At 33.2% G+C, this 25,227-nt stretch overlaps 1 protein-coding gene across 1 annotated transcript in view; it reads left to right on the forward strand.

Moving 5' to 3' along the window:
* Positions 1 to 25,227, forward strand: part of MTPN (myotrophin) — a 62,576-nt gene that overhangs the window by 31,824 nt on the left and 5,525 nt on the right. The window contains exons 2-3 of the mRNA XM_051963424.1: positions 659 to 772; positions 1,680 to 1,763. Of these exons, the coding sequence (XP_051819384.1) occupies positions 659 to 772; positions 1,680 to 1,763 (198 nt within the window). The remainder of the gene's footprint in view (positions 1 to 658; positions 773 to 1,679; positions 1,764 to 25,227) is intronic.

Consider the following 25,227-nt stretch of genomic DNA (forward strand, 5'->3'; position numbering starts at 1 on the left):
TCTACTGCCAAAGACTTTTTATCTGGTTTCCAAACTACTGGTGATGATTTTCTCCATGCTTAAGTTAGATCCAATCTAGCTAACTCTAGAACCATATTCAACATCTTTCCAGCAACGTTAAACCTTCCAGAACTTGAATTCTGCTTGCTGGGCCTTGAGAACTCTGCTGAGATCTCTGCCGAGAAAATCTCAAAATGGGGTCACAAAACTTCCAGACCATCATAAAGAATACGTCCTATTTCTAAAAATATGCCTGTCCCATACAGTACCAATTACCAAGCAGCCTCTCATCTAGGTACAGACAAATACTTAGATATACTAATTATATTTTACTTTCAAAGTAACAAAATTTTAGAAATGTTTGGATAGTGCATCTATATAGGTAGTAATATTGTTTTATAGGTATTCATAATTAAAGTAACAATTTGAAATGTATTAGGTGTCTACAAAGCACATCTCATTTTTTCCACACATCTCATTCACTTTTCACCTCTAATGGTCTTCATGTTCATTATTGTACTATATTTCCATTCAAATTTTATTAGTCCATTTTAGAAAATACAATGATTTGAAGAAAATACTTAGTTTTAGGGTGGGAAATGAACTCCATTTCCCTTTTCCAACCATCATTTTTTACCATTTTTTTTTTCTTTTTAAGGGTGAAGATGTTAATCGAACACTTGAAGGTGGTAGGAAGCCTCTTCATTATGCTGCAGACTGTGGGCAGCTTGAAATCCTGGAATTTCTGCTACTGAAAGGAGCCGATATTAATGTATGTCTTAAAAAAAAAATTAGGTATCTTAGTTTAAAATAATTCTGCTCTATGGTTTAGGTAATTGGTTATTATACATTTTTAAAAGCTATTTGGAAGAGCCTCTTTTTGAAGAAGAAAATTATTTAAAATTGTATACCAGTTTCCTAGTCTTTAGGAGATGATTTGAGACCTTTTAGAATAATAACCAGGATGAATTGGCTTGATTTTTGAGGTTCAATATTGGAAAAGAAATTGGATTTTCTTTTACATATTTAGCTGTTTAAATTAATCTGAGGTTACATGAATTACTTTTCATTTGCACATATACGCATGTCCTAAGTCTACTTTTTTAAAACTTAGCTTCTTATTCTTGTAGTTTGCATTTGCTAGATATACTAAAGATTAAAGAGTTAAAACTTTGTAGGGAACAAGTAAATATTACTTTAGTGACATGAAAACTAAGTCTCTCCTTATCTATAATGATAGTGCAAATTGAATGTTTTAAGACCAAGTTTTAAATCATTTCTTTTTTCAGTATGAGTTAGTGTGATTTGACAACAACAAAAAAATTCATTTCATCTTAGACTGAACTTGGGGAACTTCTAGCCTGAACTTAGAGAAATTGAAGGATTGCCATTGAAGGGGGAGGTACTAAATCCCATTTCAATGAATAAAAATAGAAAGCTTTCAGCACACTATCTCTAATGATGAGCTAAGATTGAAATGGGTTGCCTGCTAAGGTGATAGTGACCTCTGGAAGTCTTGAAAGAATAGGTGATTACTCTCACTTTGTCAAGGATGTTATAGAAGATATTCTAGCTCAATAGAGTGTTATATTAGATGACCTCCGAGGACACTTAACAGCTTTAGAATTGTATGCTTTAAATAAATGAGCTTTTTTAGCCATTAATTTATTATTTTGTAGGCTCCAGATAAACATCACATCACTCCTCTGCTGTCTGCTGTATATGAAGGTCATGTCTCCTGTGTGAAACTGCTTCTGTCAAAGGTAAAAGTTATTGCTGATTTTCACTGATTTCTCACTGGTTAATGTTAAAAGACAGGTTAAAGATATATGAGTTTTTAAAATTTTCTTTGTGAATTTAACATAGCATAGGGCACATAAGCACTTTAATGAATGCTTATTGGTTGACTAAAGATAAATTGCCAAGTTTTATTTTGTTTCAAATTGTATCTGGTATCAGGCATTGAGTTCTCAGTTGAGACTGAAGTCCCAGATTCTATTTTCTGTACTGTATCCAGACTAAGTATTTACTTATACAAACATACTATAGAAGTACTTTAGTCAAAGCAGTACTGGACTAGGGATTTAAGAGTTTGTAGGTCTTGGTGTTGACTGGCACTTTTAGTTAGCTAGATAAGTCATTTAACCTCAATGAGTCTTAGTTTCTTGATCTATAAAATAAGTATTTTAGACTCTGCTTCTTTTATCTCTTAAGATTAATTTTTCCTGTAACTTTCCCTTCTCAAAGAGAAAATTATATAATATATAATAAAATATCAATAATAATATTGAAACGTATCTCAGGGAACACATTTAGTCTAATCTCTTCATTCAGTGCCAAAATTCTTTCTCTGACATTTCTGATATGTTGTCATTTACCCTCTGCTTGAATGTATAGCTCAGCATTTTATGAAGCATCTCACTGTTATGCAAATTTGGTTAGAATTTTCTGTTTCCCTTGTCTTCCTATTTATAATTTTCACCTTGTCTTCCTATTTATAATAAAAACCTAATCTACTCCTTCCTTTTACTTAGTAGCCCTTCAGATATTATATATTCCCTTAGTTTTCTTTTCTTCTAAATATCTTCAGTTCTGTTCACCATTCTTTATCTAATAACATGGTTTCCTAAATTCCATTTTCTTGGTCCTCTTTCTCTGGATGGATCAAATTTTATCGTACCTCACAAAATGTTATTCTTAGGATTGAATACATTTCAGGCAGCCCTAAATTGATAAATAGAATTGTCTTCCAAAAGTTTGTAAGTTAGTGATTCAGAACTAAATGTATATTTACAATAAACTAGTATTACCTGGCCCACTTGAAAAAGCCAATTTAACGTCTAGCTAAAAATGCTAACATTTTACGGTTCTAATAATGTATCTGAATCAGTGGACTTCATGTAATGCTTTAGTGAAATTATATTGTATTTACAATGTGCCCCCATCTTTTCTTTCTGTTGTTCTAATTAGTATTTTTCCAAAAAGCCCAGCTGATTCTGGACTCTTTGCCTTTCTCATGCCATTTTTTGGAGTTTGTTAAACCCTTTTGTAGTTAGTTGTTGTAATTAGTGGTTTTGCTAGGTCAAAAGATAAAAAGTTTTTATTTACTTGACAAGCACTATTCCAAATTGATTCCCATAATGGTTAGGGCATTTTACAACACCCCTGAAAATGTATTAGTGTTCCCATCTTCCCCAGTTTTTGTCTTTTATCATTTATCACTTTAAAGGAGTTAAAAGTTTGGATTTTATCACTTTAAAATATTCTGTATATTTTTATTGGTATTTCTTGTTTTTAATTTACATTCATTTCTAAATTTATTCCTATATCCTAAATATATCAACTCTACCCAGAGAGCTGTCTCTTGTAATAAATATTGAAAAAGAAAGAAACCAGCCAACACTTTAGCTCATAATTTCCCACTCTTCTCTGGGTCCAAGTTTGGTTTTAAATATACAAGTCAATTTGTCATGTTATTCATCCATCTTACATTGTTGGCATTATGGTTATTTTTTCCTTTGACTTTGTTTACTTTCTTCTGTATCAGCTTGTATGTGTCTTTTATGCTTCTCTGAATTACTATTCCATAATTTATTTAATCATTTCATAGATGGGGGACTAATTTCCAGTTACTTGGAAAAGCTTGAATTTCTTCAGTTAACTAAATATTATACAGAAAATATTGATCTCTCTGAAATTTTTAATAAAATGTTTCAAGTATCTCAGTAATAGTTTTCAAACATTTTGTACTGGAGCACAAATGACATGGTTCTCCGGAAGTATTTATATGAACAGAATTATCTATTTTATCAGGCAGGCAGTAGACATTCTATTAAGAGCTTATTCTCTGCCCAATATTGTGCTAGAATTGGGAATAGAGATACAAGCAAAAAGTAAAGAGTCCTTGCCTTCAAAGAACTTACATTTTAATGAGGGAAAAATCACATGTAAAACAGAAATGAAAAATGTTGGGGAGGGGGAAAGAAGAGGAATTCATATATTGGGGCCAAGTCCAGACATCAAAAGTATAGCCAGAAAAGAATTAATAGAACAAAGTAGAGGGACTATTCCATGGGGAAAGGACAACTGAGTCATAGTGGCAAACAGTCCAGAGAACATCCGAGTCCTCTTTGCATACTGTGATTGTTTATGAAAGGATCTCTTCATTAATGTAGAACATAACTTCTCTGTAACTCAAGTCTTCAAGGAAAAATAGTTGAAAAACTAATTGCTGTGCAGCCAAACTGATGATGTGGTTTTCCAAACACAACTATCTACAAACTATCACCATACCCATAATAAAGGACATCTTTTCTATTTGAACTTGTTGGAATTCATACTCTGATAAACCTACCACAAGCTACAAAATAGAAAACAGAAAGTATATTCTGTTCCAGGTCCATAATGACTGTCCTTACCTTGATTATTCTTCTTGTTTTTAGTTCTTCTTTAATGCAAAGAATTTTAACTTAAGATTTTAAAATCTTTGATGAGTTTTTCTTCCATTTTTTTCTTCTGTCTTAAAATTATCACATGTTGAAAACAGTTGTCAAGGGTTGTTGTTTGTTTTTTTTTTTGAATTCAGGGAAGGAATTAAAGTATGCAGCTTGGAAAGTTTTTAACCTGTTAGGTGGCCAAATATAATATCTTTCATAAGTTATATATTCCTTTGATGCAATTTGACTCATTGTGAGAACTAAACCTAGTTTATAAGAAGAAACTAGGAAGTCACCTGGAACTGTGGAATCTGAAAATCTGTGTTTTAGTCCTGCTTCTATCAAGAACCCACTTGGGGTCTACATTTCTCTGCATCTTGTTTCAGAGGAGGCAGGGAGAGAAAAAGGAGAGAGAGGAGAGGAACACATGCAGTCAATTTCAGAACTTTAACCTTTATCTTATTGTCTGTCTTTTGTCTCTGAAAACACTTTTGTCTTTGAAACGTGATATGAGAAGTGAATAACTGAATAGAATTGTTTGGAGAAGTAAACTTGTAAATGAGATGCATCTCTCAAAGACTGGGTTATCAGAGTATGAATTCCAACAAGTTCAAATAGAAAAGATGTCCTTTATTATGGGTATGGTGATAGTTTGTAGATAGTTGTGTTTGGAAAACCACATCATCAGTTTGGCTGCACAGCAATTAGTTTTTCAACTATTTTTCCTTGAAGATTTGAGTTACAGAGAAGTTATGTTCTACATTAATGAAGAGATCCTTTCATAAACAATCACAGTATGTAAAGTGTATGTGTGAGTATTTTCTATTTTTTTTTGTCTTGTCTTACATTTGTGGCTACCTTGATTTCTTCCTATATCTGTGTATGGTAGCCTTCAAGGATTCTGAACAAGAAACAAAAATACTGTCCTATAAAAGAGAACATATTATTAACATTAACAAACAACTCATTAACATTATATCTCTTCCCCTCCCAACTCCGCCAAAAAAGGGCAGTTAGTAATGAAGTATTTTAACAAGTGGACCAAAGAACATTTTTTTCCCCCCTGACCTGTGCTCCTTTGTTTTTTCCAGTATGCTTTTAAAACCGTAAAGTTTTCAGGTAATGTCTTTGTGAACTTGTGTTTACTTCAGAACTACATGTATTTCTCTGCAAATTCAAACAATTCAGGTTTCACTTCACACTCAGTAAATATATAAAAGTAACAAAAGATAGGAAAAAACAAATACATTAATACTTTGTTGGCCAAACTGATCTGGGAATCATTTTTAAATTCTGCTAGCCATATGATTTAAGCTAGCCCTAACCATTGACGAAAAGATTCCATTGATGAAAGGAAGTCAAAGATGAAAGGCTGCATTTACATTAAAATATTTATAGTAGTTCTTTCGCTAGTACTTAAGAACTGGAAATGAAATAGATGTGTATCGATTGAGAAATGGCTAAACAAACTGATAATTTGAAAATGATAGAATATTGCTGTGTTTTAAGACATAGTGAATATTGAAGAATGTAGTAAATCATAGGAAGGCTTGCTTTAACTTTTGCAACATGAAATTAGCAGAACCAGAGAGGCAATAAAAGAACATAAATGGGAGGGAAGATGGGAGGGAAAAAGGGAGAGAGGGAGGAAGAATATACCAATAGAAATGTTTTTAAAGTTTCTTTTACAGAAACAAGAAATAAAGCCTTACCCTTTTTCATTTTGTGAATTGGAATGCTCTTGGATTAATTTTGAACAGCAAATAAATTATCTGTAACATAAAAACGGATCGTTTCATCTGATTTTAATAAGTCTACTAATAGTTCTCTCTAAAAGGCAAGTAAATTATGGTACATATAAAGAATCCCTTTCAGACCGTCTGTTTGGTGTATGTGGTCTTGAACCTCTTTTTATAAGGTATCCTCTTAGGGTTTTGGACTAGTCAGTCATCTCTTGATGGGAAGTTAAAAGGAAGAGAAGAAAGATCAGTTGTCAGAATCAGGCAGTTATTTGAAGGAAAAAGAAATGGAACACCAATTTAAGAGGGAAAGCATACTTGAGTATAGAGTGGGATGCTCAAAATTAGGCATGTTAAAACTGAGTTTATTTTTCCAGGTCTTCCCCATGCCTCTTTAACCACATCACTTTAGTTAGATAGTTGAGGCATATATGTAATATAAATGAGATGGCAATTATGACTGTTCTTCTCATTTGATCAGTGAGAAAAGGGGAGTTAAGAAGGACAAACCCACACAAATTTATATCACCATATAAACTTCTGTCCTTAATACTTTACTATCCTTTCATCTCTAAACTGATCTCTGAAAGCTTGCCTTCTGATAATCTACTAAGTCATGTGTGTCTGTTTAATCATTTCCCAATTGATTAGCATCTATTTAATTTCTAATTCTTTGCTACTACAAGAAAGTTATTAAAGTTTTTCTTTAACAACACCTCTCTTTTTATGAAGCTCTACCACTTTGTTATTCCTTTCTTTTCCAGGTACCCATTAATCTTATACTATCTTGAGTGTAAGAAGAATTAGACTTAATTTTGGTTTGCCTCATAGAGGGCAGAATGAAAATCAGTGGTGACATTAAAAGATAGCAAATTTCAATGCCAAAAAAAAAAATCTTTACTAGTATAGCTGCCCAAAAGTAGGATGGATTGTAAACTTGATTTATAATTTGGATAAAGGTTAAATTAGATCCCATTTTCTTAAACTTTAGTTTACAATCTTATATGGGGTCTCATAACTGAATGTGGGTATTGCAAAAGTATGATTTATTATCAATAAATGTTTGATTTGTATGCCTACTTTATATTATAAAAATTTACCTTGTAACAGATAAATTGTCGAATTATTTTTGAATTGCATGACAAATGTAAAGATATGTTATTCATGGAATTTCAACTCTGCAAAGGATGAAATGCTATTTAAGATGGTGATGTGCATGCATAAGTGTTTGGTCCCTAGCCTCTTAAGTTTAGGTTTATAGTTAGCCTATATTATTTTTTTAAATCTACATTTCCAAGTTGAAATTTGCTTAAAGCTATTTGCTACAATGACTGAATTTTTACCTGTTTACATTAAATAAATTCTAAAAATATTTTTTAATATATAAGAAAGTTTTTTTTTCCCCTCAAGAAATTTTTATTTATTAAATTGAATGAAAGAATTCAGAATCAGAAGAACTCAATTTTAATCCATGCTCTACCTTAGCAAGTCACTTGACTTCTCTAGCCCTCTGTAACTTCTTCGGTAATTTAAGCATTGTACTAGACCTGTTTAGTTACTGACATGATTTTATAGATGTGGTCTTAAGCATTGCACTGAAGTAATTCAAGTGTTAATGTTATTTGTAATCAGCAAAGAAGTTACCTAAAATTACTTTGACAAAATTAGTTAAGGCCTTGCTTTCACATTTCTCAATAGTTGTACAATAATGTATTTTAAAACATAAGAATTTTGGAGATGAAACTTATCTATAAAAATCTTGCTACTTAGTTCTTAAACATATGTATTTTTGCAGAAATACCTAAATTACATTGGCATTATTATCTCAAGTAGCTATTGTCATCACAGTCATCCAGTAGAGAGAGTTGGATTTTTGTGATAAATAGGGTTTGAGCCATTCCTGTGACATTTATAAATATCTGTGTGTCCATTGGAAAGTTTTAAAACATCTTTGAGCTTCATGTTACTAATAGGGAGAAAGTGAACAGTACTTACAATTTTTAAGGGAATTTTTGTGAACAAACCTTGAACAATCATAGAGATTAAACTTTTATTATTTGTGATAATCACAATGATGTTTCCTCCATTTGCAATTCAAGTGCAAGGATGATTTTCTACCCTTCCTTAACACTTCCAATATTACCTGTAAAAATTAGTACAAATGAAGTGGTTCTTTATGTTCATTAATAGTTTGGACAACAAAAACTCAACCATAATCTTAAAGTATATCAAGAGGATATGTCAATGTTTGTGATAGGAAGGTAACATCATTGTCTGAAAAATCTCTTCCTGGTTCTGCCACATATATCCTGACCCTATTTTTACTGCCTCCTCTTCTTTAAACCCCACCTTTACTGATATTTAGAATATAAGCTCCTTGTGGAAATGGTGGCTTATACACCACCTGTCTGGGTGTTGTACTTGGGGTGTTGCCTATATAATTGCACAATTTACATAACTGGTAGTGGCATTGTTGCTGAATTATTTTGATATACTCTGTTACTTAGTTATATAATATTCCCAAGTTTAAAAATATTATTTTTATTGATTTGCTTGAGATTAATTAATATAAGAGTGGTTTAATTAGAAAAGAGTCATAGAATTTGTGGTCAACCATACATCACCATAAACTTTATTCACATATCCCATTGAAACAGCAAATCCAAAAAAGACCAAAGAATAGAAAGTTGCATTATTTTTGCAAATGAGGACATTTGCATATTATTTTGAGAAAATTGGATATCATTCCAGAAAGGATAGGTGTTAGTCTGGGTTGAGTTAAAAATTTGAGTATGTCCATGTTGCCAATAGAGAACTGGTCCTAGAATCAATAAGATCTGGGTTCAAGTTTGCTTCTGATACATCATAGCTTTAAGATGTCACACAAGTCACTCCTCAGTACCCCTGACAACTCTTAATACTTTAAGTTGTAGAAACTATGTTCAGGGAATTTCCTCAATATGAGTTTCTTACACCAATGAAAAACAAGGTCCAGTCTAAAAGGAAAAAAAAAATACTTAAATGGATTCATGATTACAACAAACCCTTGCTTTCTCATTCCATTTTGTAAAGAGATAGTTGCTAATTCAGCTGTTATACAAATAGTTATCTTCTGGTTGATTCAAAATTTTGTGAATACCAGTGCAGTAATTAGATTATCTGTTGTAAGCTCTCTTTCTTGTTATATAATTTAGCCTACCAGCTTTTCCAATACTCCTACTACTTCTTATACTACTGCCTTCATTGATTGGTTAGTAGGCTACAACCTACTTAAATCTACTCTGTGTCTTTCTGTCCTTCTTTGTATCCTGAGATTGTGATGATGTCTGATTCTCATCCCTTAAGTCATTATTTCAGAAATAATTGGTGTTGAAAAGATAGATTTTTGCCAGAAACAAGCAGTTTGGGATTGTTGATAGCACTGAAAATTTTCTGAGAGCCAAGTGTTTTATAAAAAGCTCATTATCCATATGTAGTAGGGATGAAAAAGAAGCAAAAAGACAATCCCTGCTCTCAATGAGCTTAAAGTTTATTGAAAAGGACAACTTACAAATATAAAAAGCAAGCATATATAAGATAAGTAGGAACAAATTACCAAGAAAGGCACAATAATTAATTTATTGTTGTTTAGTCATTTTCAGTCCAATTCTTTGTGGCCTTATTTGGTGTTTTCTTGGCCAAAATACTGTAGAAGTTTATTTCCTTCAACAGTTCATTTCACAGGTGACAAAAGTGAGTCAAATAGGGTTAAATAGCCTACCCATGGTCACACAGCTAGTAAGGGTCTAAGATCAGATTTGAACTCAGTAAGATGAATTTTTTTAACCCCAGGCCTGGTACTCTACTGCTCTAACTACCTTATGAGTTGGGAGAGGATTCCTGTAAAAATTGGTATTTGAAGGAAAGTAAAGTAATCAATAATTAGAATGGAGGAGGTAGAGCGTTCCAGATATGGATAGCAGCCAGAAAGAATGCCCAGAGCCAAGAGATGGGAGGTGAGACTGTTTTGTTAATGGGGCAGTCAGGAGGCCAGTATTGCTGAATCAAAGAATACATGGTAAGGAAAAAGGTATGACTGGAAAAGTAGGAAAAGAGTAGGTTATGATAAAGAGCTTTAGATGCCAAACAGAGCATTTTGTATTTGATCTTGGGAGTGATAGGGATCCCTGGAGTTCATTATAGCTTTCCTTCTGCTATATTGTAAGTTCCTCTAGGGTTAGGACCAGTTTTGGTTTTGTCTGTGGCCCTAATATACATGCTTATTAGCTGATTAGTTTTGTGATCACCAGCAAGTCTCTTAACCTCTCCAAGATTCAATTTTCTCATTTGTAAAATAGCAATAATGTACTATCTACCTTACAAGGTTGTTGTGTAAACCTGAAAAACTTCATAAATACGATTTCTCAGAAATCTCTTTTACTTTATGATTTAAAAAAAAAATTTAGGGATACTTTCTAAATATGTCAGAAGCAGTAGGAAGTGAAGGGACAGTGTGAAATAATAATTAAAATGTTAGTATAATTGACTGATACAATGAACCCTACAGTTCACCTTTTTATGTAGAGTTCAATAATAATTTGTTGACTAAGCCAAAATAATAAAAGCTGATAATTTATTTAGCACTGAAATAAATGTAGACTATAATAGTTTTCCCTTAAACTTCTTCTCACTCTTACCTTCTTCTCCCTCCCCACCAATTATGCTTTGTTCTAGATCTGTTACAGTTCTTCCCTCACCTGCCTAATGTTTCAAAGTTTAAACTAGTGATAACTGTGTGGTTGTATGAACAGTGGCCTCCTTTTTACTTTTCCAGAAAAGTCCAGACTAGTTCTCTGAGTAGTGAAATAAAAGAGAAATGAAGCAAGTTGTTGACCTCTACATTTCTTTCTCCGCGCCTATTCTTCAGCAATTTCGAACAAATTGAGATCATCCTCTAGTTCTCTAGTTCTAGGGACTTTGCACAGCTACTTAGCCAAAGTATTCACTTCTTCCCTTCTCTATGTTTCAGGCTGAATAGACCTCCCATTCCTCCAGGCCAAGAGTCCAAGGCCTCTTAGCAGGAACTTGGACTAAGCCTTAGGGAAGAACTTTCTCTATTTGTACCTTCCCTTTACCTCAGAATCCAGTCTGCCTGACTTCTTCATATTATGACACTGGGTGGGTTTTTTTAAATGAGCACAACTCCTTTGTTAACATAGTTTTTAAGAACTTCTTTAGTAGTTCTATGCATGATCTTCATTAAGTTTTTAAGTTTCCTATATTCAGATATTGTTTTAATTTCTTTTGCTTTCTTTCTGGGGGGGAAAAAGGACACTTAAAAAAAATTTTTTTTTCATTTATTTAAAGAAAAAGTCTAACTTTTTAGTTTTGAGTGCTATAAGTGTACTTTTGTTTTATGAAAGAAAATGATTGAAGTTAGGGGACTCCAGTTCAAATTCTTGAATCTTATATTTAAAACTTAAGCTCAAGTTCTAGACCCTCCCCTATACCATTTATGTGACATTGGGCAAATTACTCAGTCTCTTAAGGCCTCAGTTTATTCATTTTTAAAATAAGGAAGAAGGATTGAATGATCTGTAAAATTCCTTCCAATTCTAATTTCTGTCTATCAAAGGAACAAGAAATAGAATGCTTTTTAAAATATAATTAACATTAGCATAGCATCTTTCAGCCAAATACATTCTAAATTTACTGTTGATATTTTTACGAGGTCCCTTTAGCTCTCCCCTCTCCACATACCTCCTAGGTTTGCCCTCTAAATGAAGGGAAGAACCAAAGAATTATTTATTGTTAGGGGGTTTGCAAATGAAAGAAATCTAGTCCCAGAATTTGAGTTCTTTCAGGTTATATGATGAGTAAAACATAAAACAGACGATAAAATCGAAGACTTGTTCTCAGATTTCTACGTATTACTCTTGATAGTAGTAATATGTGTTTCAAAACAGCATACATTATAAAGGGGAAAAATTTTAAGAAATAGCCTGAGCATTCATTCAGCTTTTTAGTTTCTTCTTAGAAGACAAATTTTTTTATAAAACTTTGCTTTTAGTTTTAAAGCCTATTACTCATTTTTATTTTTAGTTATTATTTGCTAATACATAATTGCAATAGTCCATGAATGCTAACTTGAGATTTCCTTATCTTTTTGCTTCACACTGCTCTTTCAATTCAATTCCCATGGAATAATTCCTTTTCCATCAAAGTGTATATTATCAGAAGAGATTTGAGGTTCTAAGGCTACCTTATTCATTCCAAAAGGGAATCAAATACTTCATGTTTTAGTGAAAATAATCAGAAATTGAAAAAACCTGTCTTACTCCTTAGAATTTTGTGTTTGATATACTTTTGTTTAGAGCAGTTACATTAACATTAGTTTCATCTCTTCTGCAAAAGGGGATTTTACAGTTCACCCTATTGGTTTGTAGCTCTGTATATTGTTAAAGACAACAGGTTTTGTTGTTCATTTATGTCCAGTTCTTCATGACCCCACTTGTGGTGTTTTGTTTTGTTTTGGCAAAGATGCAGGAGTAGTTTGCCATTTCCTTCTTTAGTTCATTTTACAGATGGCGAAACGTACAGGATCTCGACTTACCCAAAGTCACACAGCTAGTAAGTGTCTGAAGCTGGATCTGAACTCTGATTTTTCTGCCTCCAGGTTCTCTGTCCATTTCATCACATAGAGATAGCAATAACTTGTTAATAACTTAGTTTCTTTGTAACTTGTTAAGGACCATGTCTGGGTGAAAGGGCAGGTCAATTCTCTGAGAGCTTCTGCAGCTGTGGACTGTGACACTTGAGGGAGCTGCAGGGCAGCCTTTACTGACACTTGTGGACTGGGAATGAAATAAATTGGAAGCAGAGGAAAGAGGCGAGAGATCAGACAACGCAATGACTTCTCGGTCTCTTTGTATCATCATCCGCTCACAAGAAGAGATAACAATTCCAGGTACTGGTGCATGGATTCTGGAAACCACAACAACAGCAGATAATAGTAACTCTGTCCCTTTTCTTTTTTTAACCCTCTCTTTGTGACCCTGAATGTGTGTGTTGTTTTTTTCTTTTCATTTGGTCATTTTTGCTCCCCCCAGTTATTTTGTTCATTATGTAATGCCAGAGAAACTGAGGCAAGATAGAGATTAGAGTTTTTAATGTTTTATTTGGATTTCTGAGAAGGAGAGATTTTGGGGACCAAAGGATCAGGGAGAAAGGGGTAGAGTCTGAACACTGGTAAATGATGGGAATTTCCAAGGACAGACCATCATTCTGGTTCTGACAGGGTGGGGGGTGAGGACCATAAATTCTTGATAACTTAGGAGGACTTAGGAGACAGAATTTGAACTCTCCCTTATCTTGAGATTACACATTTACAGTTTATAATCTTAGAGTAGCCAGCCTAAATTATATCAGTCCTAATGGTCAGGGAGGGTGGGGGCATGCAACCAGGGGGATTGAGGCAGAACAATTTAGGGAAACTGACACCGCAATTACTGATCATTTCTCTCGTGTATCTCTCACTGAGCTTGCTATCCCAAAATGAGAAAAGTATAGATTTGGGTGGTTTGTAGACTTGGACTACTCATGTAGATGGTTGGACAGAGGGTCCCTTTTGTTACTAAATCTCTGCCGAGCCAAATGATAATTCTTGCCCATAGTTGAAAGAATTCTTTCCTTACAGCTCTTACATCATTTAAGATCTCATGTTATTCCTAAGTTTTTAAGTCTTTTTTTTCCCCATAAGCATTTATGTAATAGGGGCCTAGTCCCATTCTCAAGGATCAAAGGTTTTAACCTGTTTTTTCTCATACTCTCCTTTGGCAAATGGTAAAGCCTATACCCACATCAAAATGATGTTTTTAAGTGCCTAAAATAAAATTCATAGGATTCCAAAGTAAACCACTGCCACTTGAAGTATTTATTTATTTATTTGTTTGGTTTTTTGTTTAAACAACCTCTTAATCCCATGTTTAAGAGCCCCTGCTTCAAATAGTCCTCTTTCCAATTCCTTCTTTCACCTCTGTTTACCAAAAGCTTCCAAAATCTATCTGGAAATTACCTAGGTTCGTTATGAATGAAAGGAGAATATTCCTATCTGCCCTCTCTTTAGTCATCCTGAGTTCTGTCTTTTGAAAGTGTAAACCACAATGAGATCCTTACCCCAAGAACGGTGGTCTCTCCCAGTAGCTAGAACTGTCTTCCTTATTCTTAATTTTCCATTCATCTAGAAAAAGTCACTATTATTTACTTAAATGTGAAGGCAAAAACCCTATTTGACCTTCCCTTTTACTAGGATATATAGCTAACTAGTTGTAAAACTATTAATCTTGTGAACTTCTAATCAGTGAAACCTTGGGATTACAGGACTAACTTTTTTGTTCAGAAAAATGAAGCCTTCAGTCCCAAATCAAATCTCTTGTTTCATACAAGATAGGGGTTGTTTTTTTTTTTTTCTTTTTGGTTTTCATGTCCAGAGTCTATGATCTAATCTATGATATAATTATCTTTTTTTGAAGAAGTTTCTTGCCTTTAGACCCAATACTCTTATTCACAGTGCCACACAGCTACCCATTGGTTCAAAACAGAAGAAAGTAAACTTACCTTCTGAGTTCTGCAAATCTCTTGTCAATCAATCCGTGGCTAAATTAATTTGTCAATAGACATTGGAGTTGATACTCCAAGGTAGAATTGATTCCCATAAGGTCTCAAGAAATTCAGGTCATCATCAGTGGCCAGAAACCAGTCATGAAATTTGAGCAAATACAGAGATAGGTGGTATCCCTTTTCCTTCCTCGGACCTGAGTTACTTAATACTAATTTGCATAGAAGCATATAGTATAAAGTTTGGGGCCTTCCTGAGAAGCTTTTATATATTATATAACCTATTAACATACATTGGGATACATATCTGTAGGGTATTAATATTAATCTATAATCCTTCATTTTTATTATTTCAAGATTGACCTACTGTTGAGTTTACTACCATGAAGTTTTGTAAACCAGATCATTGAGAAATTGTGTTCTTTATAGAAAGTTTTTTAACTACTAGAATGTAGCTCAACTAATGTTTCATTAAGCAGTAGGTCTAGACTCAGACATTTACTTAAGTATGTGATTCTGAGCAAATTACTTAAGTTCTGTCTACCACTACTTCTTCACCTGTAAAATGAAGATTAGAATACCGACCTCATGGATTTGATTGTAAGGATCAAGTGAAATAATAATTGTAAAGGACTTAGCACAATAAATGCTTTATAATTGTTAGTTGTTATTATGAAATGGAACCATAAAAGCAGTATTTAAAGCGAGTATAAGTATTTAAAATACAGCTACTTACTTAAGATGGTATGCCTATCTTACTATATTGGCTATATATATAGCTATAATGGCTAAAGTAAGATAAAAGTAAGGAAACTCAGCAAACATTTACATAAACTTTAGACAACATAACTCGCTGTAGAGCTGTAATTTATGGAGAATTTTCATGCATTATTTCATTAGATCTCTATGATAACCTTATGAGATAATTAGTATATTGCCATTTCCATTTTATAACTTTGGTAACTAAGGTTCCAAGGATATTTGTGATGCTCAAAATATCGAAATAGCCAGTACTGGCTGACTGAGGCAATTGGGGTTAAGTGACTTGCTCAGGGTCACACAGCTAGGGAAGTGTTAAGTGTCTGAGACCAGATTTGAACTCGGGTCCTCCTGACTTCAGGGCTGCTGCTCTATCCACTGCCCCACCTAGCTGCCCCCATCCAGTGCTCTTTCTAAAGAAATAAGCCAAGTGGAACATGGAAATGTCTGCAGCTAAAATATATTTTACAGAATGTGGGATTCAGATACTAACACATATCTGACCAAGACATCTTTCTACAACATGTCCAGTCAAGTAACAATTCAACCATCACTTAAAGCCCTCAGATAAATAGGGAACCATTTCTTCTATGGGAAGTACATTCCTCTTCAGAGTAATTCTCATTAGGAAATTTCTTCCTCTCTTTTAGTTCTGTCTTCTGAAGCCAAAAAAGAATGTCTGATATCTTCTATATGACACTCCTTAAGATAGCTTTTTAAAAAAAAAAAAAAAAAAAAGTCCTCACCAAGTCTTGTCTTTTCCAGTCTAAACATCTTCAACTTTTTTTTTTAGCAAGTTGTTTTATTACGGTCTCTGATCTGATTTCTGTTTAATCAGCTTAGATGATTTCAAGTTTATTTGTGTCCTTACTAAAATGAACTTGAACACAGTATGCCACTTATATATAGTTAAGATTTGAAGTGTCTGTTAATTGGAGGCGAAATCTTTACAGCAGATTTATCTGATGTCTAGATATATGGAAAAAACTTTTGTAGCTATGTAAGAACATAAGTCATTCCCCATGAATGGGCTGTTGGGGGGGGTGGGGGCGGGGTAGTTCAAAGGAATAGCTCCAAATCATGAATGATAAGAAAAATGCAAATTAATTCAAATGTACCTTAACACCTAAAAATGACAGAACCAGAAAATGGTCCTTGTTGGAGAGGCTACTGGAAAACAGGAACTTAAGTGTACCATTAATGGAGCTGTGAAGTAATCCAGCCATTCTGGAAAGCAATTTGGAACAGTACCTAAAACATCACTTAACTATGCAATACCCTTTGATCCAGCAGTACCATTTTATGTTTAGTCCAAAGAGATAAAATAATAAAAGGTCCTATAAATACAAAAAATGCTTTTTAGTAGCACTTTTTTGATAAAGTAATTCTAAATTACCAAATTCCAAATGAGACATAGAATTTCAGACACAACCAAATTGTAAATTGGTTTTATGTGACTATCCTTATTTATTAAAGAAAGGTTTTGGGGGCGCTGTGGGGGGAGGGGGGAGAACCAGAGGAGCTAGTGATGGAGATCCCACAAAGTTAAAAATCTCATTGAAGCATTTTATGAAAACAAAAGGAGAAATATAAAAAATGAGACAGCTTTGAAATTGAATTTATTTTATATATATATACACACATATATATTACATGTCTTTAAAAAGCAAGTTGTATGTATTAGATCTTCGCAGATTCATATACAGTCTCTCCCTTTTTTTTTTTAATTCTATATATGTGGAATCCATGCTGGTATTTGTGATGACGTTCAGAGTAAGAAAACCTTGCTATATGAGAACCAATTATCACTGTTAGAAAGTTCATATGTCCTATCATTTTTTAGGTTTTTCTTCCTAGAAAGGATACATTTAACTGTGTAAAGTACTTTACAAATATCTTATTTGTAACTATAACAACAGCCCTGGGAAAGTAGATGCTTTTATCTGTTTTAGTTGTATAAAACCTAGAGATTTAAGGTACACAGCTAGTAAGTATCTGAAACAAGATATGAATTTAGGCCTTTCTAACTCTATATGGGCCTTATACACTGTACCACTTTTGACTTTATTTTGATTATTGAATTCGACATTCTAATAAGAGCCCTTCTTTAGAACTGTGACTTAATTCATTCCTCTCAACTTTTCTGATTAAAAAAAACTCCAATACCCATGCTTCATTTAATGTTGGATGAAGCAGTTGTTTTTGTAATTGGATTTTGTAGCACAATGTAATTTGAAAACATTGTTAAGAAGAGTGGTAATTATAGATAAAAGTTCTCTCGAATGATCAAGCGATTAGCATCAGGCATTTTCTAGGCCCAGAAGTTCATTTATTTTAACATGTACTTTATCTAGAATTCAGCCCCATCTTAATTTCTATAATTTTAATATACAATAATGAGGATTGCCCTAGCATTAGCACTCTTTGTAATATTTAATAAAACTTACAAATCACATTGTTACTCTATAAACAACAACATAGGATAAGAGATTTTATAAGATTATAAATCTGTCTTCCTGCTCTGATTATATATCCACATCATGAGCTTTAACATTATAAATTTTTAAATATTTGCCTCCAGCATCCTACATTTGGGGCTAGAAATTATATATAAATGTAGTATACTGAAGAAAGTGTAAAGGTTTAGAAGGATGGTCTTTGATTCAGCAAACTCAAATTTGCTTTAAGAATTATCCATTTTCTATATTGTACATGCTTTTAGTAGACCTTAACATAAAATTCTTTAAAGGAATTATAAATATAAACTTTATAAATAGTATTGTGAATCATCAAAAACATATGAATTAAGATTTTTAATGATGCTGTTTTTAAATTCAAACTCTTCAAACACTTTTAAATTCAAAACTTATGACTAAGTTCATACTAGATATAATATGTTGTATGAGATGCTAATGTACAAAAATGAAGAACAGACCATGCATGCCCTTGGGAGCTTTTAATCTTCTCTAAGAACATATGATATATACACAAAGTATAATAGTACAGTAACAGTACATTAAAGGCAAAGAAGAGATCTAAATAGTTTGATGAATATTTGAGGGAAAGAACTCTTTCAGTAGGTAATGTTCAATCAAGGAAGGCTTCATCTTTTAAATGACCAAAAATAAAATACTAAGAACTAATTGTACTGATGGAAACAATAAGGTAATACATAATACTAGTTAATTTAATAAATATAAAACATAGAATTTTTTTTCTTAATTTGCTAAATCTGTACACTACAAAACATTGAAAAAGTTATATGAGAAACCAAAACTTTCTCATCTGACATCTTAAGTAAAGTTTTACAGGTTAATTAAGTCCCTAAAATCCTATAGTGTGCCATTTGAAACATTATTTCAGTCTGAAAAAATAGGCAGATCCATAAAATAAGTAATATACTTACTTTTATATATTTATCAGAATATCTTACGTTACTATTAATATCCTGATTGACCCCACCAGAATGATTTGGCTGGAAAATAGATACCAAAAATGTTGAATGAAATAGCACATTTACTGAAAATTATTTAAATTTGATCAAGGAGTGGAGAAAACTGGCTCAAGTATGGAGATTTCACTCTGTATATAACTAGGTTTAATTAATAATAAGCTACTACTTTTAGTAATAATTGACACACTCAATCTCATATTAAGATAACTCCCAGTGTAAAATAGTAAAAGAATATTCGTTGTCTTTTTTTCTTTACTTACTTTGCAGATGTGGAAGAACAAATATAAGTCATCTGATAATTGTACTTGGGCATTTGAGATAAAGTTTAAAAAGAAACGTTGGTAGGATACAGTCTTAATGTTATTGAAATGTAGAATTTTAGAATTAAAAGAATTTTTAAATTAACTAAGAGAACATGGTCATTTCACAAAGGGCAAAACGACATCCCAGACAAACTAAGTGATTTACCTAACTAGTTTATAGCACTTGAGACAAGTCAGATTCCCTTGACTTCATTTAGTGGTTTTACACTACCCTATATTACCTCTTACATGTCATGATAAGCAGAGTATAATATTATATATGGTATTCATAACTCATCTATCTTAGACATTTTTTAAAAATACAACAGTTGAGTGGTGTGAATAGAATAGATAAATAAACCATTTTGAAATGTCATGGATATCAAATATTGTAGTATAAGATTAGATTATTCCAAAAACCTCATAGGTATATTTTATTAGATTCATTTTGTTTATACTGTTATCTGTTCTTTTCACTATCCTGTACTAACTCTTAGAACAGCCTTCTCTGAAGAAACTTACACCCTTGCTTTTGTAAAAGGCTTTTGTGTTTAATGATGGGTACGGTGTATGGCAGCAAGCTACTAACCAATGCAGTATGGTAGCACAGAAAATTTTTTGTGTTTTTTATATTTTCTGTTTATTATAGCACCATAGTGTCCCATATATCCTTCTTCCTACCCAAGAGCCATCCCATATTACAAAAATTTTTTTTAAGAGAGGAAAGTAAAATCAACAGAATTCATTGATACACATCTCTGTAGAACTCTGTTCAACAAAAGGATTAATAATAATAAAAATTTTGAATAATTAAAAATATTCCTAATATACCTAATTAAATTAAGGAAATTATTCTATTCTAAGTGGAAGAATGTTGAAGCATGATTCTCACCTCCTGACAAAAAGACTTGACTCAGGGCACAGGAGAAGATAGATGTTTTGGGGCAGACTAGTGCAAGAATTTGTTTTACTCAACTATGCATATTTGTTACAGGCCTTCATAGCTTTGTCTTGTCATAACATTGGGAGATATGGTGTTAGTCCATATTAAAACATAGATTCATATTTAATCATAGAATAAAGCAGGAAAGAATCTTAGAAATCATCCCACTAATTTTACATTTGAAGAAGCCTAATTAGTTCCAGTATAGTTTTGACTTAGTTTCTATTAAGTTAAATGAACTTATATACTATGTGAATAATAAACTACTAGAGCATTGTGGGGGGAGGGGGGAAGAAGAAGAGGAAGTAATTGTATTCTATTAAGTACTTATGATTTTCAAGTCCTGCTTTAATGCCTTATTGTGGCATAGATTGAAACTGTCTACATCTTGTTAGAGGACCAGCTACATTAAATTCTGGAAAGTTTTACCATGGATAGGCTCTATAGAGTGATGAAATGTTATGCCACAACTCTGTAAAGACTATATTGTAGAGAATTTGTAGAGAAGTTATGATCTATTTCACTTTAAGGACATTGCTCACTTACTCTGAAAAATCATAGAACTTTGAAAGAGTCTTCAAAGCCATGTGCTAGGTACAATAGTGCGTGCACAAGTGACCAAAAATTTTTGAACTCTGCAGATCGGAATCTAATAAGGGAGATGACATATATAAATAATTATAATGCAGTATAGAATGTGGTACTACAACAAAGGTACAAAATGCTATATTAGCGTGGAGGAGGGTGAAATTAAGAATACTTGATTGGAGTCCAAAAGGCTTCTGGCAGTTGATAGCATTTGAGCAGCACCTTGAAAGAGGATAAGATTTAAACTAGTGGAAATTGAGAATAGAACATTCCAAATGGAAGAAGCATAAGTAATGAAGAATTTTTAAAACTGTAGTCAGGAAATAACAGGTGGTCCAGTGTGGCAAAAGCATAGGACATATGAAGCCGACTATTTTCTATTCCTGAATCTCAGAAATTAACACTATTTTTAATACTGAAAGACTGCCACATGTGACTTTTTTCATATTTCTTAATTTAAAGGGGAGCTAGCATCAATTTTTTCAAAGAATTTCGATTCCTATTACCTAGAACATTGGGGAAAGAGAAATCGGACTGTCCTCCTCCTGAAAGTTTTAGCTTTTAATTTAACAATTAAATTTGTTAATTTATCTATCTCTGTACTTTTAATGTTTTGCTTTTGTATTTTTCTGCAAGTTTAAGGCTGAAGAGCTATTTAAATAGTTACTGTTCTTTCAAGAAACTGCAGTTTTTGCCTAGGCTACTGATTTCATTCAAAAAAATAGAAGTAATTTCTATCATCTTTCATAGAAGTATTTAAGCTGAAAAGAAATAGTTTGAAAGGAAGTATCCCATTTTTCTTAAATTGTTGGATTAAGAATATCAAATACTTGATTACATATCATTCTAATAATTCTTAAATGTTTGTAAATCTTCCCTTTGTGCAAGGCTAACAAGATTTTCTGGAACCTGTCTGTTTTATTTCAGATAAATATTTTGCTTTTCCATAGAATCTTTTCTTCTTTGAAATATCAAATTTTTCCTGACACCCACATCTTAACACTTAACTAATATAAATGAGACAGAGATTATCAAATAATTAGCTTACTACTTTGATTTTTAAATAGCTCAAATACAAAATTATTATTAACATATATTGGCATGATAAATCAAAACATTTTCAAAATTACTAATTTTTTGGTCCTTAGGTCTTTTCTCCTATTTTATTTTTGTGGGGAATAAGATGTTTGGGGGAATAGATGTTATGGGTACATTTTTTTTTTCTAAGATCAATCTGTAAGTCAGTAAAGGACTTGCCTAAACTACCTTAAGTTTATTTTCTAGTAGTTTCTTACATAATCATTTTATTTTCCTAATTAAATTTTTGGTTCCCTAAGAGTAGAGATAAGGATTTTGTTTCTTCTAGTGTCCCCTCTGGTATCTGTGTACACACAATGCACCTATTTTTAAACTTACAGATTAAGGAATAATAGAAGCTTCCTTTCAGTGTTTGAAACCTGTTGTGATTCTCAACCTGATCTTTTCCTTGATAATTCCTGCTACCTCCACCAAATTAGTGCTTGACAGAAATCTTCCTATATGTATTAAGAATAGGTAATGATGAGATTTAGCAGGTAAGAGAGCTGCCAGAATAGCAGGCTTTCCAAGGTGAGACTTTCTTAAAAACAAAGGAGATAGAGGTTTGAAAACTTAAGATTTTCCAAATTTCTTCTACCAAAAAAAAAAAAAGATGGAACATCACCTCAAAGTGAACATATTGGAGCAGAAATAAATAACTTGGGAAAGAGGTCACTTCCAAAGACAGCTTGAGAAGACTTCAGGAAAGACCCTACCTCCAGGGTTGGAGGTTTAGCTTGAATGAAGTGCAAATACTATCAGGCTGACTGCTGAATCACTGGTGGCATCTAGGTTGGAATGCTGCCTCAGCTTTAGGAACGTTCACCTCAAGGACAGTGTTGGGGTCAGACAACTGAGTAGGAGAAAATTGAAGGATCTTCCATTGGGATACCAAGGATAGTTCTGCTGGCCAGATGTGTTCCTGGGTGCAGCTGTGGGGGAGAAGGAACTAGCCACATAGTGCATAGCAGAGGAGCAGGGGTTCTGCTAGCTATGGGCATTTATAAGAGAGCAGAGTCCCTGATTTCAGCTCCAGGGCAAAAAGGACAGTTGAAATTTGCAATCACCAGTAGGACCACAGGAGCAAGAAAATTCATAAGAGGAAGAGAGGGAGGGGTGGAGATGAGTATCCAAGTTTGGGTCTTGGAGACAAGAGTTCAGAAAATAGCAGTAAGAAGGTGAAGCTTAGAGGCATCAATCCCTACACCTGCAGACTAGAAGTTAATTATAATAATAATAATAATTACTAAAAACAATTAAAAACAAGTTAAACAAAGGAGAAAGAACTCTACCATCCCTTGAAAACTTAAGGGGGAAGATACTAGATGGCATAGTGGATGATAGAGCACCTATTCTGAAGTCAATAGGATCTGAGATCAGATCCGAACTCAGATACTTAAGTACTAGCTGTGTGATCATGGGCAAGTCCTTGGACCTCATTTCTTGTTCCCTTCTCCCAAAAATTGAATTGAATTGGAATAAGACACCAAAAAACAACTTACAGGACTATCATAACCAAGTTTCAAATCTCCTAGGCTAAGAAAAAAATATTTCAAGCCACAAGAAAAAAAAATTAATATTTGCAGAGCTACAATCAGGATTAGACAAGACCTAGCAGCTTCTGCATTGAAGGACTTTATCTCTTGGAACATTGCATTTCAAGAGGAATAGAGCTGGGGTTACAACCAAGACTGACTATGTCCAGCAGAATTAAATATGATCCTGAAGGCGGGGCGGGGAGGGCCACATTAACATATTGAAAGACTTTCAGATCTTTGTAACAAAAAGAGCTGGACTTAATGGAAAATTTGATAGGTAAGGTAAACATTAAATATCAATTATAAGGGATTCACTAAGGTCAAACTTTACTTTTTTATAGGAAAATGTTTTATGACTCATTTGGGCAGTTTGAAAGAAAGTTGAGTTGTGTATGGTGGGGTAATTCTTAAAAATTTTTGGAGAGAAAAGAGTAATCTCAAGACAAATGAGGCATGAAAGGAAGAACTAATACAGATGAAACAAGTGAGAAAGGAGGGCTAGTAGTTGTGGAATCAAAGGTCTCATTGGAAATGGGTTGAAGAGGAAACCACATACATCTAGGATATAAAAGTCTTACTATGAAAGAAATAAGAAAAAGGGGGTAAGTAAGATAGGAAAAGACTTATTTCTATAAGTGTATAGATTAAAAATTAGGAGGGGGAAGGGATAAGGAGAAAATCTTGGAAAGATAGGTAAATTAAGGTTGGGGTAGAGGATAAGGGAAGCACTCTCTGAGATAGGGCAAAGTAGCAGATAGAAATGATAGGAAGTGAGGAGGGATAGGGTAAATAAGATATTGGAAGGATAGTGAAGAGAAATAGTTTAGAGGGAAATATATAAGTAATTTCAGCTTAGAATGTGAATAGGATGAATTTACCCATAAAATAAATAAATAGCAAAATGGATTAAAAATCAGAATTCAGTATGTCAGCAGAAACTTATGAAATCCCTGTTATTTGAGAATTTCTGTTTACTTTCTGTTACTTGGAGGGTTGATTGAAAATACGAGGTTTTCCTCTGTATTCATACATAAATTATTGACACCATTTTTAGTGTCTAATCCTAAATATAATAAGATTGGGGTGGGTGAAAGAAAAGAAGAGGAAGGATTCTTGTATAAATGTAAGATTTCTGTCTGATGTTAATTAGCTGCACATGTGAGTAGTAAAAATTAGAATGGAAATAATAAGGAAAGTATACTGGCCTCTGGCATCAAGAGGGACTGGACTCACATACCAGCTCAGCCATTTCCCAATTCATGTCACTGTAGACAAGTCACTTATTCTTCCAGGACCTATATCTTTTAGGCCCCTTTTAGCTCTAAATCCATGAAATATGTGTGTGCTAATCCCTAGATGAGGAGATCATACCTCAAAGAGTTTGTCTGCCCCGGGGAGTGCTGTTGTTCAAGAACAACAAGGTTGCTATCTCAAACAACTATATTAACTTGAAAGTAGAGTGAACTCTTCTTCTGAGAGTGGCAAGAAAGAAGATAGATGCAGCAAGTAGGCTATGTTGAAATGAAGTTAAATTTATACACTAGAGAACTCCACGTAACTTGACATCCCAATTTTAGGAAATGCATGAATGAAGAATGAGTCAATGAGAATGAATTAGAGAAGTAAGAAGAAAGTCTGGAGCTGCTGTGAACCCTGTGCTGGAAAATCATCTTGGGCAGTGCAAGACATGGGTTAAAGTGACAGGTCTCCTAGTCAGAATCCAGAGCAATTTGGGAAGCTAGCCTGAAGTAGTTGACTCTATACATAAGATAAAGAAAGGAGTCCATTATAGTAAG

Source organism: Antechinus flavipes, chromosome 5 (assembly GCF_016432865.1).
Source record: "Antechinus flavipes isolate AdamAnt ecotype Samford, QLD, Australia chromosome 5, AdamAnt_v2, whole genome shotgun sequence".
Taxonomy (NCBI): domain Eukaryota; kingdom Metazoa; phylum Chordata; class Mammalia; order Dasyuromorphia; family Dasyuridae; genus Antechinus; species Antechinus flavipes.